Source organism: Mytilus edulis, chromosome 14 (genome assembly GCF_963676685.1).
Source record: "Mytilus edulis chromosome 14, xbMytEdul2.2, whole genome shotgun sequence".
In the NCBI taxonomy this organism is placed as follows: domain Eukaryota; kingdom Metazoa; phylum Mollusca; class Bivalvia; order Mytilida; family Mytilidae; genus Mytilus; species Mytilus edulis.
The window spans coordinates 68,381,054-68,399,079 of NC_092357.1; the positions used below are offsets into that span (position 1 = coordinate 68,381,054).

The 18,026-nt window shown below is 31.4% G+C and overlaps 1 protein-coding gene across 47 annotated transcripts in view; it reads left to right on the top strand.

Moving 5' to 3' along the window:
- LOC139503786 (uncharacterized protein KIAA2012 homolog) overlaps window positions 1-18,026 on the top strand; it is a 97,636-nt gene that overhangs the window by 65,216 nt on the left and 14,394 nt on the right. For 30 of the 47 annotated variants that reach the window (XM_071293714.1, XM_071293713.1, XM_071293701.1 and 27 more), the window contains 9 exons: window positions 981-1,064; window positions 2,058-2,154; window positions 3,393-3,611; window positions 6,913-7,262; window positions 8,489-8,660; window positions 9,470-9,553; window positions 10,452-10,481; window positions 14,035-14,118; window positions 17,463-17,662. In XM_071293714.1, the coding sequence (XP_071149815.1) occupies window positions 981-1,064; window positions 2,058-2,154; window positions 3,393-3,611; window positions 6,913-7,262; window positions 8,489-8,660; window positions 9,470-9,553; window positions 10,452-10,481; window positions 14,035-14,118; window positions 17,463-17,662 (1,320 nt within the window). The remainder of the gene's footprint in view (window positions 1-980; window positions 1,065-2,057; window positions 2,155-3,392; window positions 3,612-6,912; window positions 7,263-8,488; window positions 8,661-9,469; window positions 9,554-10,451; window positions 10,482-14,034; window positions 14,119-17,462; window positions 17,663-18,026) is intronic. The other 17 variants (XM_071293710.1, XM_071293693.1, XM_071293686.1 and 14 more) reach the window with 5 other exon arrangements.

Below are 18,026 nucleotides of genomic sequence, written 5' to 3' on the forward strand. Positions count from 1 at the left end.
TCCCTTATAAGTTGTGTTTTGTGTCAATTATGATTTGATTGCAGATAAAACTGTTTTCCAATATATGACATGGAAAAAATAAAATCTGATGGTTTTGGAAATTGACATCTAATGATTTTGCTTAAAATAATTTAACAACTTATAGTGTTACTTTGAAAGGTTGATTGTTATTAACTATTGAAATAATGTAAATTAATCTGATTAAAATGCAGGTCCTGTGTTTTGCTTTGCTTACAAGGATTTACTGACAATACTCCATTCTGCTTCCTATACATCAGCCAATGAAATTTCAGCTTTCAGATTTTTGAAAATGTATATCACTAATCTGACAAAACCAGAAAAGTCTTTAAAACTGAACGTAAAACAGAGGGTTTTCAGATCCTTAGACCTAAACGAAGCTTAGATAATTGATCTGTATTTTAATAATTTATAAATATCTCAAGCTTTGCAAGAATTTGTAACTATAAAATTTCCTAACAAACAAGTGCAATATCTCAGCGGCTTTAGATAATATTATAAATGCTATTTGATTAAACTAATAATAAATGTGACTTTTAATGCTGATCTTTTGATTATTTTTTAATGTTTCAAACTACTGTAAATTCAGAAATTACTGCGATGTTTTTATTATTGCGAAAAATGCGGCAGGGTTATAATCGCAATAATTTAAACTCGCGTTTTGAAATTTTTTATATGAATTAAACATGATTTTTCTTAATAGTGCAAAAATTAAAATTGCATTTTAGTCTAAATTTACAAAATTGCAGTAATAGATGGGCTCAATAATTTCTGAATTTACAGTATATGGTAGATTTATTTTGTTTATAATTTCATGTGTAAACTGTACATGTTCTACATTTTTTTTAAGTGTGTGTGTGCGTGTTTTATATAATGATGGCTGTGTCATTTAAAATTCAATGAAATTTGTTTTTTGCTTTTGTGTTGATTAATTTTGCTTATGTTACTAATACATTTTATAGCAAGCAGCCGAGTTATGGTTAGAAAAGAACGCCCCTCGTATCATATCCAGAAGTCAGTCAGTTCAAGACACACAAGGAGATCAAGTAAGGAACTTTAACCCCAAGCAACCTTGACCTTTTGAACTTTCACACAATATTAATCTCCCCTAACTAAATTCCTAGTCAATAAAAAATTGTCAATCTTATTCTGAAGAAGCCTTACCTTTATGAATATAATCAAGCTGTTACTGTTGGCTGAATGTTCAGGCCTTTTTGTTATAGAAGGAGAGATTGATTATTGTAGGGTCTGAATTATTATAAGAAACACAAAATATTTATCCTATATACTGTAAACCAACTATATTTCGTGAGAGATTTATTTTTCGCGGGTAGAAAAATAACGTGACTTTAAATCATCGCGAATATGTAAAACTTGCATCTTTCCTTATTTAACTACATCAAGTTAGTTAGAAAATCGCGAAATTAAATTACCGCGAAATGGAATCGAAAGGGCTAAACGCGAAATAAAGTATCCGCGAAAATAAGTTGGTTTACAGTAATTAAAAGAATTGTATCAGAAAGACAACTGTAACCTTGGTAGTAATGCTGCAAATAATTCTTATCAAAGGTACCGGGATTATAATCTTATACGCCAGGCGCGCAGTTCATCTACATAAGACTCATCAGTGACGCTCAGATCAAAATTGTTTGATAGCCAAACAAGTACAAAGTTGAAAAACATTGATGACCCAACATTCCAAAAAGTTGTGCCAATTACGGCTAAGGTAATCTATGCCTGGGATAAGAACATCCTAATTAGTATTTCGAATAATATATAATTTTGCAAATATGTACACAGGTAAATAAAATAATTTACATTATGTATAATTGGTTTTGTGTATATATGCTGCTGTTTTTTTGTTTTTTTTTTATTTAATTGTTTGTAATTAATGCTTACTTACATAACTTTTGTGCAATCCTAATGAAATATTGATAGATTGAATGGCAATTAATTTTCTGGAATTAAATAATAAATTCAAATCATCAGCCTACTGGGGCTTGAAAGAATTAGTAATTACAATTTATTTTTTTATACAGGCTGCAATTAGGTCAGCGGTGGAGAATGGTCGTAAGAGTGCCGGCCCTACAGCTGGTGAATACAAGGATCTGATCAAAGAAAAACTACAGACTGCCTGTAAGTGAAAAGAGTAAAATAACAAAAATACAGTACACCAAGGAAAATCCAATACGAAAATGAAAAGCTCTAACACAACAAAGGAATGGATAACAACTGTCATATTCTTGACTTGGTACAGGCATTTTCTTACATGCAGAAAATTGGGGATCAAACCTGGTTTTGTAGCTAGTTAAACCTCTCACTTGTATGACAGACACATGTTACATCCCCTTTTATTGACAACGATGTGTGAACAAAACAAACCGACACAATAGGTAAACATGTCAAAAATAGGTGTACAGTTGTCAATTTTTCTCCAACAATGGCAAGGTTGGAAGAGAAGCCTTGCGAAGTACTAGGAACCATGGGAAGTTCGTCTAATAAGATATCAAGCCTTTAGAACAATTTCATGTATCATTATGTATTGCAGGCGAAACATGTAGACCATAGCAAATAAAATTGCAGACCATTTGGAGTATTATTTGTCAATTTTGTGTTATAATCTTCATCACTGTAAAGACATTGAGTAATGTAAACCTCAGAATGCTCAAGAGTGTTACATTTATGTGACAAGAACTCAGGGGAAGACAAATGGTGCAAATACACCTTATCACTATTTGCTTGCCATTACTGGACATCAAAAAGGATTCTGTAAAATGTTGACGTAAAAAAATAGTAAACAATTGATGGAAAATTGATTGCTATTTGAGGTCAAAAGATTAAGTGTCACAAATCCCAAAATAGCATTAAGGTCTACATTGTAGATAGTATCTTCTGAATATGACAAACTTGAATCTGTTTTATGAATACATCAAAATAGATTGTTATAAATAGGAAATTAATCTCAGAAATTGTGATAGAAAAGTTTGAATGAGAAATTTGTGATGATAAAATTGTTTACATCATTACAAGTATAGAGTGAATTATCAGTGTGTCTAATAAGGCCAGAGGTTATTCAAAACTTGTAGTGTCAAATTAGGTCATAGATAGATAGATGGAGACACTATGATTATCATTCCAAGAGCTAGTTTAGGCCATGCAAAAATTATTGTTGGTTTCTCCTAACCCTGCCAGGTCTGTTTTTACCCTCCAGATCAACCAACATTCTTTTTTGAATGGCCTTAAGAGTGACGAGTTTGAATATAAAATTCCATAGACTATTTTACATAAACAAACTGCCCATAATTGGCATGAAACTATTTTGTCAGCATTTTCCCATAATTCAAAGCAATTGAATCATTTCCTGTTCTTTTCAGTATCAAATACAGATGGGGAGTCTATACCACAAATTCCAGATGATGCTGAATTAAGTCCTGAATTACTGGAGGCGCTGAAGAATAACTCGATCACGCCAGAGGACATAGAAATTGTTAAAGATGAAGAGACAGGCAAAAGTATTGTCAGGTCAAGAAGTCAAATGTCTGCTGCCATGGGTGGGGTCAAGGAAGGTCATATTTATGTTCCTGTTGCTAAAAGTATGTACAATTTATTGTGTGTTTTTTTATTGAGGTTATATATTCCATATAATAGTTGATAGAATTTTATTTAGTTATACAGTGTAGCCTGTGATATCTGACAAACTCGGTGACCAGAAAAAAATGTTGGATTAAGTAGGGTGTCAGAATACTCAGTTTTTTTCTGAGTGGGTTAAAGCTGGATGTTTGAATATTCAGGTGTGGGATTAATCAGGTTACACTGTACATTTATGATTAACAAATCTTGTAATTTTCTATCTGTTCTTGTAATATACAGTGCAAACATAACATTTTAATGCTAATGGTGTGATTTCAGAGAGCAAACTTTCTAAAAAATAAGATTAAAAAACAATTTTATTGGATTTAATAATTCATATTCATATTCAAATATTCTGATAATAACAAAGTTGATTTCAATTACCGTACTATTATGTGTTCATTAGATGATTGTTTACTTAAAAGATTAGATGATTGAAGAAGTTTTGCACTGTAATTATAATTTCTCTGTTTTCTTTAATTAGTTTTGTACTTCCAATATGATTTACTACACAAACGTTACCTCCTTGTATAGAAATATATGCCTACATCTATTGCACTTAATTACTGTAACTCTAAACCAACTTATTTTCACAGATACTTTTTTCCCTTTTTAAGTGACATTTCTCGTCCACTTTTGACTATTGAATTTCGTGATTTTCTAATTTACTGAATGTAGTTTAATAAGGAAAGATACAAGTTTAACATATTTGTGTTATTTTTGAACTAGCGAAAGAAGTGAAAATGAATTGCTCCTGAAAATAAGTTGATTTACAATATCATGAATGTACTATAATTTTAACCTTTTAACCTTTTTTTCCAGTAGTTGTGTATTCAGTCTATCTCACTGTATTTCTTCTGACATGAAACTGATGGTGCTTTGTTTATCTCCGTGTACACTACAGCTTGTCAGGATAATGTCATTTTTACCTGTCCACATTACAATGCATTAGTAGTGGGCAGAAAGCTAGCAAAACTTCTAGAAAATTCCTTATAAGAAAATCCTTTAGATTGGACATGATATTTCTTTACTGTTATCAAAGGAATCATACCTTTTTAGGAAAAACAATTTAAGATTTGAATACTACTGTAAATTCAGAAATTATTGTTATATATTTTGCAATGCAAAAACTCAGACTATTAAATCATTCATCAATATTTTCACAGGCCTGTAGCCATAAATTTCCAGAGGGGGTTATTTGGCCTCAAAAACTCTACTTTAACAGTCACAATTCAAACAGAACATTGACTTTAACAGTCATTATTTGTTTTCAAGAGGGGTCGTCTGAACCCCCCAAACCCCCTGGCTACGGGTATGTTTCAGTTTTGATTGTTCTTTGGATTTTCTGTCTTTAAAGGAATACACAATATGAAAATGTCAACCTTAATTTCTAAATTTACCGTACAATAATTGAGAAAAAATAAATTGGTAAATTTAAAGGTGACAGAAGTGGCTTTTCACAGGGGCGTAAAAGGGGGGTATCTGCACGGAAGAACGTGAAATAAGATTTCCATTTCACGATGAACAAACAATTAAAAATTTCCTGCATGTTGATCTTTTTATAAATTTCACAAAACACAGAGAATAACGAACCTTTTTCACGGCTACACGTGAAATAAAAATAGCAAAACATGTTGCATGAAAATAACCCTTTACCACCCTCTTCTCACTGTGGACAGGTATAATTGACAAAATCCCCATTAGGTGTAGTGTAGTTCAGTTTTTCTTCACCTCTTTTTCAAACACCTTCGATCATCTGAACCTTGCATGTACTATCTGGTATATTAGAAGAAATTAAAAATCTCTAGTTGGGCTTATTATGACTATAAGACAGGACTAAATTATACCAGACTGCGAGACTAGTGGCTTTTATTACTAGCTTTACTAATACTCTTTTTATTGGCCTTACTAGTTAGCTTAAAGAGGCTTTACAAATGATTTTCTACTGCTTTTACTACTGCTGTTCTATGTAGCTTTACAAATGATTTTCTACTGCTTTTACTACTGCTGTTCTATGTAGCTTTACAAATGATTTTCTACTGCTTTTACTACTGCTTTTCTATGTAGCTTTACAAATGCTTTTCTACTGCTTTTACTACTGCTTTTCTATGTAGCTTTACAAATGCTTTTCTACTGCTTTTACTACTGCTGTTCTATGTAGCTTTACAAATGATTTTCTACTGCTTTTACTACTGCTGTTCTATGTAGCTTTACAAATGATTTTCTACTGCTTTTACTACTGCTTTTCTATGTAGCTTTACAAATGCTTTTCTACTGCTTTTATTACTGCTTATCTATTTAGCTTTACAAATTTTTTATTTCAGCTAGCTTCTTTGCTTTGATATGCTTTTGTTTTCTTGTTTTGTCGTAAGTTATAACTACATTTGATTGTTTATTTAAAATAATGTTTACTGCAGTGAGGGATTATTTTGAATTGTAACAATAAATTATAAAGTAGCAAGAGAACAATTTTAAATCATTTTCAAATAACAAATTTTTACACTGAGTTTTTGTTTTGTTTAATAATATTGATTTTAAATGGTGATTGTGTGTAATAAATGTAAATGTATGTTGAAAGTAATAAATTCTCAGAATTTCAATTTAGTTTTGGATTTTGATTTGATAAAAAAAAATGAGAAAAAGAAGAAACAATGCAATCTTTTTTTTTTATGTTATAGAAAATTAAATATTTAATAATCTGAGAATTTATCTCTTTTGAAATAAAAAATGAAATACAAGACAGACCATACATCTTAAACTATTGAAAATCTATATTATAAGTCACATATTTTCTAAAGATTGAAATGTGGCAAAGCCATTTTACAGAATATTTTATTTATTCTTAACAGGAAGTGAAATATACTTTTATTTCACAGTTTGGTCTATTCCGGGAAAAAAATTGAAATATTTGAAGCAATTTGTTCAAATAAATTTCTATGGGTAGTCGGGGCTTCCAAAAAAGTGCATACAATGACCCCACACTCATTTGCTTCTCCCTGGAACAGTTCTTTTTAAATTTAAAACTTTTGATAGCTTATAACTATATATATGATTTTTCGTAGCATTGCAAACAGCATGTTATAAATAAGAATTGTTTCGGTTTCGAATTTTCAAATATAAAAACAAATTGAATTACTTTTTACATCAGATAATTTAACTAATATGTGTCGGTCTGCCTTGTATTACTATGTAATGGTTATGGGCTAGATTGAATGTTTGTGTGTGTTTATAATGCTGCTATTTGTAACTACTAATGCTTTGCAGACGGCAACAAACAGCACGGCACGATACCTACTGACCGCCAGTCAAACGCTGACGTAGGAGAAATTGAAGTTATAAATTATGGTGCAAGGTCATCAGATGCTGGGTCAAAGGTCGGATCAGCCAGAACCCACTCAAGTAAAAAATCAGAGAAATTGTCAGATAAAGCACCGTCAGAGAAATCGTCAGAAAAGGGAGGTAAATCTCAACCTCCGTCAGTTTTGGGTGAATCTATTGTAGAAGAAGACGAACAGGAGGATATGAAATCACAAAGGTCAGGAGGTCAAATGTCACAAGAAGAGGTCGAAGAGCCAGAGGATGAATTTAAAAAAGCTTTAGTAGAAGTTGAAAAGGTAAACTACATAGGCATTCTCTTGTGGAGAGTTGTCTCATGCCAGTGTGGCAAAAATCATACTTTATCTTCTTTTTTATACAAAATTTTCGCTAAAGTTTTAGTAAAAGTATATTTTGTTAATTACATTGGTTGCAATAAATTACATTGATTTCCCAGTTAAATAAAAACCGATAATTTCACATGTGAAATAAACGTGGTTATTTCACTCTCTGATGTCATACAACAATAGGCGTTGTCAAGACGTCGATAACGTCGGATCAAAACAAATTGTGAATGCGTAGGAAAAACATATAGTTCCTCACATTTTCTACATTAATTTCATAAAAAAAGCCATTAGCCAATGTAATAAAAAGTATAACTAATACCATTTTTAAATTGAAGCAATAAGAGATTACAAATATTTCTAATTTTAATAGCGCTACATGGATAAATCCAGAGGATTCCAAAAAAATTGCAACAATTCAGTGTTCTAGGATTTTTTTGGCACCTTGACTTACCACGGGTAAGATCAATAAAAAAATTACTTACCCACATCTAAAAGTTAAATCCGCCAACCAATGCGGACGGCGCAAAAAAAACGATTTCTTACTAAATTTGACAAATATGTTATAGTTATTACTATGTCATTTATTAAGAGCTATAATAAATGCATCTGTAAGTTTATTTTCCTCCGATGACAAGAAAAAAAAATCGTTTATGTCCCGATTTAAGCACCAGTTATCAATCCGGATTTTCCGATTTTACCGACACCGTGACCGACTTTTAGAATGATAGGAGAAGAATGTGGTCTCTTTTGCGCTTGATTACACCTAGTAAACGAGTGCTTGAATAAAAGCGCCGATAGACATCGACAAAATCTTCGATATTTTATCAAAGTTTTTTCTCGTGATTTAATAAAAATAAAAAGCAGATATGGGAAAATTGAAGAGGACCGGGAAATTTCAAGAGTTTTTCGGCTTCCCCGAACTTGAAAATTGACTTACCACCGGGTGACAAAGGCTAAAAAATGACTTACCCGTTGTCCTAATCCACTTACCCCGGGTAACGGGTAATGGGAATCCTAGAACACTGCAATTCAAAAACCAGAGAAGCGAACATCCTTAAGTGAGATTTTGTAACAGTGGATATTTCTATTTTCTCATGATGAACTTTTCTTTTCTTAAAATATATCAGAACATACATTATACTGTTGGTTAGAGACAATTTATTTTTCATAATTTATAGGTCAATGAAGCGGAACAGAAAGATCTTGGCCGACAGAGTGTTGTGAGTAAAAAGAGCGAGAAGAGTGCAGTATCAGATAAAAAGAGTGCCTTGTCAGATGACAAAAAGAGCGTACAAACGGAGAAATCTGATGCCAAGAAAGCTGTAGCTAAAAAAGAAGAGTTTGTAGTAGGTGGGTACAAATTATTATTTTTGTATATTTGTGAAGTTTGCTATGAATTTAGACTTGCTAGGATAAGCTTTTTTTTTATAAATCATGTTTGTTTTGAAACTTTAATTGTTTCTGTAATTTCAGAAATTATTGCAAAATATGCCACAAGGTTATAATCGCAATAATTTAAACTCGAATTTTGAAATTTTACATATGAATTAAACAGGATTTTTCTTAATATAGCAAAAATTAACATGACATTTTAGTCTTGAATGACATAATCACAATAATAAATGAACAAAATATATATCTGAATTTACAGTACTTTGACCCTTTTATGATACGACTCATTTGATGAAAAAAATAGCAATTATTGGATGAATTGCTTAAGAAGTTTTCAATGAATATGGACCAGTGATTCATAGTCTAGGTTAAGTGTGTGTTTATGAATTTAAAAAATCTCATTCATGAATTGTTAATATATGTCATTTGTATAATAATATTATTTTTTGTATTTATGAATTTATTGAATTTTGAAACATGGTAAATTCTGTACTATTATAGTAGAAGAAAAGGAAATACATTCTAGTAGCTTCTAACGAAGGTTTTAAAACTATATTGTAAATTGTTTGGCAATTGTAATATATTAGGGTTTTGTTTCAGTTTAAGCAGATTTTTGTGATAACATTTCAGCAAATCAAATTTATCAATGTAAAGTAATACAAAAGCAGCAACTTGTTTTTTTGGAACAAAAAAGTTTTATTTTCAACAAGACTTGTTCGAATAATTAGATTTCAATAATGTATTTTTATGGTTTTAAAATAATTTAGGAATGGTAAAAAATAAAAATGAAAATGAGGCTTTATACGGAGGTATCTCTCCGCCACCAAAAGGCGCAACACCACCTAATGAAGGTAAAGAGTTATCTCCCTTAACACTGTGTTTGGCATGGAGATCTTGTTTTATATTTTATATTTACCTGGTTGCCATGGATACACTATTCATGTTGATTTTTGCTGTGCACTCTACACTAACAATGTTGGCATGGATGTCTTGTGGTTTTTTTTATGTTTATATTTGTTGTCACAGAAACATGAATGATTCTGAACCCTTATCTAATAGTCATAATTGGTGCATTATGAAAGTCTCGCATACCGTTGTCATGGAAGCACAATACTGTTTATTTATAACTCATGTACTTTACACTTACCCAATTTGTGTATGTTTTACTGACCTTGACAATATGTCATGTGTTTAAGAGGTCAAAGGTCACATTTCTACTGTCATTGGCATGGCAACAAAGGTGTTTACCCTCCACCTATATATTTCACCTCTGACCTTCCTTCATGTTTACCTTATGGATTGAATGAATCTTGTGATACTTGGCTCAAACTGCACATTTGAATTGTTCATGAGTATATTATTCATCACTCAGCAATAATGAAGCAGACATTTCACATTTGGTTATGGTTAAAGATGAAGAAAGAAAAAAATGTTGTTTATTTTTATGATTGAAATTTTTTTTTATTATAGAAAAATGCAATAAATTATAAAGATCCAAAGAAATTTCTTTTTTTTTTAACACAAAGTATGATGTTCAAACACAAAATTACAAAATTATTAATTTGAATAAATATTCACAATTTGAAAGAATCTTTATTATTCTTCTTGAACTGAAGTGCAAAGAAAATTTTATAATATTGGATTTCAAATGCTAAAAAAGTGATCAATTTATTTTTTATATAAAATTTTAAATATGATATATTTATCAATCATTTAATTTCCTAAATACATAAAATCATAATTTTACAGAAGACAAAGGGTCGCAAGCAAAATCAGACGGTGAGATTTCACGGTTGATGATGAATGTTTGGAGCCAAATTTCACCTGAGTTACTTCCCCTTACACAGACTCATTGAGTTACTTCCCCTTACACTGATTTATTGTTGACACTAAACTGTGAACACAATTAATATTAATCCACCAGAATTGTTTTCACTTGTGAATTTTTAAGATTATCTTTCATTCAAATTAATGATACCAACTTGATTTAACACATTATACTTTAAATAATGATTGAATTATCTCCCTTTGTTTATTTGTTATCTCCCATTGTTATTTGTTATCTCCCTTTGTTATTTGTTAATTTCCATTGTTATTTGTTATCTCCCTTTAATAATTTTTAATTCATGGTTATTTCATTAACTGGATGTTAAATGCACAACAATCAATTAATGTATATGTCATGTTTTTTTATTGATATATTCTTGATTTTATAATCAAAAATTGTAATTGAGGCATTATAAGGGACAACATCAAAAGTTCAAGGGAGGATAAAAAACTTAATTCATATAGTTTTTTCACTGACCCCACTACCCAGCCCTCTTAACTTAATTAGGGAAAAATAATTGACCAATAAGGATGTATGTCAAGTTAAACAAAACTTGCAGCAATTTTGACCCCCCACCCCCAAACTATTTGAATTAAGGTTTTTTTTATTCTTCATTGATTTTTTGATGTTGTCCATAAGAGTGACAACACCTTTTGTTCAAGCACAATGTAAAAAAATGTCATATTTGTTATTTATTAATTTATTTATTTCTAATCGCTTTCAACTTCTACTGGTAACAAACTGGTAGCAAATATTCTGTTCTATTTAAGCATAGTACTTGTTGACTTTTGTTTGTTATTTATTTTTGTACAATAAAATAATTCCAATGTTTTAAATAGTTTGATGAAACTTGCACCTTTAGTGGAATTACACTTGGTCAGACATACAAAAGCCTAGTAAAAGTTTATTTATATTGGGGGTCTCATTGGGGGGTTCCGATCCCGGATCCCGCTTACTGTTTTGTCAGATTTCCGTATCCCGCTTACACTATGTACGTAAGCAATTCTCATTTTTTTGTCATTTCCCGGGTCCCGCTAGATCTCATTTCCCATTTTCCCGACACAATAATTTGACTTTCACGTGTCAAGCTTACAAAAAATCGGCAATCCCGCGTCACGCTTAGACCCCAATGAGACCCACTATATTGTTCTAAATTGATAAAAAGTTATAAATATGGCTTGTTTTTCGATGGAAACTTTAAAATTTACAAGTTATTTGAATGCAGTTTTAAAATCATAAAACCTGCTAGAATGCTCCTGCCGCAATTGCTGGATTTGAAATCACAATTTCAGTGTTGACAGGCTATATTGATACAGTAGTTCAACTTCTCAGACCACTTAGCTACCTAAGCCCCCGCTAAGAACTAGAGAAATGTATTATAAAGCACAAGCTGATAAAATTTACTTGTGTACTTTTTGTCATCTAGAAGTTTAAAATGGAAAACAGGAAAATTGTTACAGTGAAACAAGATATAAACCAAACCCTGAATAAACCGGAAACCTGTCTAATCCAAACTTGTTCTGTAGACCAATCATATGACATTTTATGCATTGTGAACCTGATGAAACCGAATACCTACCAAAATCGAACAAAATCTCAAGTCCCGAAAGGGTTTGGTTTAGTCAGGTTTTACTGTATATGAACTTTTTTATCAGATCCATTGGAAGAGTATTTGAAAAATCTTGCAGAAGGTAAAACAAAAAAATTACAATTTTTATATTACCATAGAAAATTTACAATAACTATAGAAAATTTACCATTTTACTATAGAAAATTAGTACATGGGTGTGGTATACATTTTTTCCCTACTATTTAGGTATATAATAAGCAAATATGACTTGCATAGAAACAGAGTAGAAATATTGATTAATTTGATTACAGCTGGATAGGTGAAAAATATTGCGTATCTTCTCCAAAAAATGATTAAGAAAAAGGAAAATTCTTAAAGTAATTAAGCTGTTTTCTAACCACACAAGATTTTAAAATATTATACAAAAAACTGTTCTTGCAAAGTTGTTTTTAATTTGATTTCAAATTGATGACTATATATATACACAGAATGAATTAACAAGATTTTTTAAGTACAATGATGATGCTAAAAGTTTTTATTCTTTTTAAATATTTAACCTAAGCATTCAATAAACCTTTTACCATTTTACCATTTTAGTATGTAAATAAACTCATCATGGACACCAGGATTGAAATTTTATATTAATGCCAGACGAGCACCTCATCCACATAAGACCCACCAGCAACGCTCAAATCAAATAGTTCTTGCGATTTTCATAAGAGGTTATGGTTTTTATAGTTTTTCCGATGGGTTTTAATGACAGGCTGAGGTTTTAGTAAATAAATTTTTGGTTTTCATGGACACTAAATTTCATAATTTAAAATGTTGCAATATTTTAAACATTTCTATAGATGAGATATATGGTGGAAGAATAATATAAATTTAGTTTGAATTAAAAAAAATAATTGAAGATTTGAGAAAACTGTCAATGATATAAAATCAATGAAATAAAAGCAATTTTAGGCCTCTGAAAAGTTTTCTATATTTGCCTATATACCATCAGAAAAGCTCGAGGCGAATATTTGAAAGTTAAGGATGTATAATTAAAGCACTAAAACATAGTGAAGATCTATTAATTATATGACCAAAATGGTAATGGTAATGGTAATAATAGTTAAATCAGCCTGAGGCCAACTGTGCCAGAGCGAGTTCATTTTCATAATTAATTATATATAAATTCAATTACTGTCAATTTAAGAAATGTATACTATTTATAGCTTTCAATAATATTATTTACAACAACAGTTTGAATATTAGAATTATTCATAATTTATGTAACAGAGAAAGAAGCCATACCTCCAGCAAAACCATCTTCAGCCAAACGAATCTCCGTACAGCCACCTATCCAGGATTCAAACTTACCTCCCCTGCCACCAGAAATTCCTAAAGTTATAGATCATGGCCAAAAATCTAAGAAATTTGAAGGAGCTACCAATGAACCATTGCCTAAACCACCAGTAAAGGAACCAGTTGGTGAGAGACTGCTGTCAGCAGACGACAGTTATAGTCACATGACCTTTGCAGAACACATTTTAATATCACATGACTTTTGGAGACAACACTTTAACTTGTATGGTTTTTCTTTCAGAATGTAATTCTTTCAGGACGAGATGTAAAGAGTTTATATGTTTTAACATGAATTGATAATATGATATGAGTGTTTTCTTCATGTACATGTATTTTATACTTGGCACACTGTGTTGGTGTGTACTATCACATTCTGGTTGAGGCACATTTTGTGTAGTTTTACATTTGACATTATAACTTGTTTTGGTGTGTTTTTTTGGTTGATTTAAAATCCTAACTCTAATGGGCAGTTTTTAACTTTCAGCTTTCAGTTTTTTAGCATGACCAGAGGTCTGAGTAGCATTTTGGATTGTCCAAAATCAGTATATAATTTTATACTTATATATCTTAATGTTTCAATTCAACAGGAAAAGTAAATACAAAAGGAGAACTAGAGAAATTGTTTGGAGAATTAGGTCTCCCTCCCAATAAACCGACTACCAAGAAGAAGGGTGAGACAAGATCTCAAATCTTAGATTCTTATACTCTCCACTAACACTCCTTCCTGCTTTTACTGTTATCGATCTCCTTTGAAAAATTTCTTTGTAGAGAAACTGGTATGAACTTTATAGTTTCACTTTAGAAATTAATTAACAAGTAAGGATTCTGATAAAAGTGGTTATATATATAATGATTGCAAATTTGATAATTATCAAACAGAGTTCAGATGACATGGTTATAGATAAATATAGGTCACCATACAGCCTTCAACAATGAGTAACATCTATACAGTTTCGTCAGCTATAAAAAGTTGCGACATGACAAATTTTAAACAATTCAGATGAGAAAAATAACTGCTTCTAAGTTTTCGATAACAAAACAATTTACGATAAACAAATATGACAGACATGAACCAAAGACCACCACTGAACTACAGGATCTTGACTTGGGACAGGCACTTAAAGAATGTGGCAGGGTTAAACATGTTTCCAATTTCTCTATCCTTTCCCTTACCTGGAATAGAAGTGGAACAACACAACATTAGAACAATCTGTTAAAATCATATACCAGTTTCTCTATTTTTACCTCCATGATCTATTTTTAGAAAGGATACTGTTTTACTGGTCTATATCTTTTGCATGAGTTCACTTAAATCTTTTATTTTAGGAGCTTTCAATCTCTTTTTTATAGTCTTACTTTGCATGTACAGTATAAAACACAGGTTATAACCCTGAGGCATGGTAATTTATTTTATTCATTATTCTGCACATATATTGTGGTTTCATTTGTTTTCGTGGGAGCTCATGTACTATAGGATATAGAAAATTTATTCTTCTTTGAATATTTAAATTTGTGTTTCATGATATATCAATGAAATCTGCAAAAAAAAATAAGTACACCACGAACAATAATGAATCCACTGTAACTGTTTCTGTATCTATACACCTTATCGCTATTTGTCCGCCATTACTGGATATCACACAGGTTCCCGTAAAAATTTGACGTCATAAAACAAAATATCTGACGCCACAATGGAAAAGTGATTGTTGTATGCGTCAAAAGTTCAATCGGCCGGGTCAGCTGGGATAAGCGATAAGGTGTATTGTATAGTTTAGTCACCACCTTTCTTATCGTTAAGCTTCAATGTGCATTTGATGAAATTTAAGGTGTTTTGAAATTCAGTATGTGTTGCATGGTGCACTTTTCTGGCCATTGATTGTTTTTTTTTTCATATTAAAACAAATCTACCACAAATGGACAACATATACTTGAATAGTTTAGATTCCTTCTCAAAACATCTTTATATTGATATGTTAATGCAGTGATTAAAAATTTCCTATATCTTTGGTTTCTCACATAAATTTGTAAATTTTAAAATTATGAGTCAGGCACTTTTCTTTAAATTATTATTATCAGTGATACATAAAACTGACTTTTAAGTTCCTTTTTTATGATTTTTTTGTCGAGCCTGCAACTTTTGTTGCAGAAAGCTCGACATAGGGATAGTGATCCGGCGGCGGCTACGGCGGCGGCGGCGGTGTTAGCTCACTTCTTAAAAGCTTTATATTTCAGAAGGTGGAAGACCTGGATGCTTCATACTTTGTATAAAGATGCTTCATGTTATGAAGTTTCCGTCAGTCACATGTCCAATGTCCTTGACCTCATTTTCATGGTTCAGTGACCACTTGAAAAAAAAGTTCAAATTTTTTGTAATGTTGAATTCTCTCTTATTATAAGTAATAGGATAACTATATTTGGTATGTGCGTACCTTGCAAGGTCCTCATGTCTGTCAGACAGTTTTCACTTGACCTCGACCTCATTTCATGGATCAGTGATCAAGGTTAAGTTTTGGTGGTCAAGTCCATATCTCAGATACTATAAGCAATAGGGCTAGTATATTCGGTGTATGGAAGGACTGTAAGGTGTACATGTCTAACTGGCAGGTGTCATCTGACCTTGACCTCATTTTCATGGTTCAGTGGTTATAGTTAAATTTTTGTGTTTTGGTCTGTTTTTCTCATACTATATGCAATAGGTCTACTATATTTGTTGTATGAAATGATGGTAAGGTGTTCATGTCTAGAGGGCAGATGTCATCTGACCTTGACCTCATTTTCATGGTTCAGTGGTCAAAGTTAAGTTTTTGAGTTTTGGTCTTTTTATCTAATACTGTATGCCATAGGTCAACTATATTTGGTGTATGGAAATATTTTATGATCTTTATGTCAGTCGCCCAGGTTCAATTTGACGGTGACCTCATTTTCATGGTTCATTGCACAGTGTTAAGTTTTTGTGTTTTGGTCCATTTTTCTTAAACTATAAGTAATGGGTCAACTATATATGTTGTATAGAAGCATTGTTAGCTGTACATGTCTGCCTTGCATGGTTCATCTGACCTTGACCTCATTTTCAAGGTTCATTGGTCTTTGTTTAGTTATCTTGGTTAATGTTAAGTTTATGAGACAGTTGAAATAAAACTAAGCTTTATACTTAGGACTATCAACATAATATCAATGATTAGTATAGAAGGCGAGACATGTCAGCGTGTGCACTCTTGTTTAAAAATAATAATACAATACTTAAACCAGAATTCAACATGTAAGGGCAGGTAAAAGATTTGAAAAAAATGTTCAGTTGTTTTTCCCCTATGCACATATAAATTGGTTGATTTGCACATTTTCTGTGGAATCCTGTTTGTGTAGGGGAATATTGTATGTGATAATTGCCTTTAAATGGTCTAAAAAAAAAAGCCCCCAAAAAAGTATTGTACACACAATTATTTGATTCTCACCAAATCTGAAGACAATTGCATTATTTTATATTTCAAATTCAACATCTGGGGAAAAATGTTTATTATTATAATATTTTAAACACCAACTTTTGCATGAGCACCACTTTATTATTATGTAAATGTACAGTAAATTATTTTTTGCAGTTTCTGTGCACATATATTTTTACAGGTATACACAATCAAATAACTGGTTTGTGTGCATGTGGGAATTTTAGATTTATTATTATACATATAATTAAATGAGACAAAGCTACTTATATCACTGAAAAAATATTGTTGCTTCTTATTTCATTGTAATTGTTAAATGTGTTTTAAATATTTTAGTTTTAAACTTTTGTTGAATTGAATTTTAAAATAAAATATACTAATTTTATAATAGATGTAGTTACAAAATGACAAAGTCTCTTATATTCTTTCTTTGAAAATAAATTTGAACATTCTTGTTTTTTACCAGTACTTACAATATCTTCTCTCATGTCTATGTGTAATTATTTATATCATGCATATTAATCAGTTTAGTTTACGATCATCTCTTTTATATTTGTTGATGGATATCATTATAGGTAAGCCAAAAGACAAAGGCAAGAAAGCACCTGCCAAGAAACCAGGCAAGGCAACTAAAGGCAAAAAGGCAAAGGATGAAGAGCCTAAACCTACTCCCGTTGAGCCTCCTACAGAAGAAGCACCTCCTAAGGAGCCTACACCTCCTCCCTCACTACCCCCATTGGAAGATAAAGGAGCTTCTGATAATGAATCGGATAAGGTATAATTATGTTCCTTCTAGATAGAAATTAAACCTACTCCTTCTGAGGAGCCTCTTACCGAAAAACCACCTCTGCCCTCACTACCTCCATTGGAGGATAAAGGAGCTTCTGATAATTAATCGGATACGGTATAATTATGTTCCTTCTAGCTAGAAATTAAACCTACTCTTTCTGAGGAGCCTCTTACAGAAAAAAAACAACTCCCTCACTACCCCCATTGGAGGATAAAGGAGCTTCTGATAATGAATCGGATAAGGTATAAATATGTTCCTTCTAGCTAGAAATTAAACCTACTCCTTCTGAGGAGCCTCTTACAGAAAAACCACCTCCTCCCTCACTACCCCCATTGGAGGATAAAGGAGC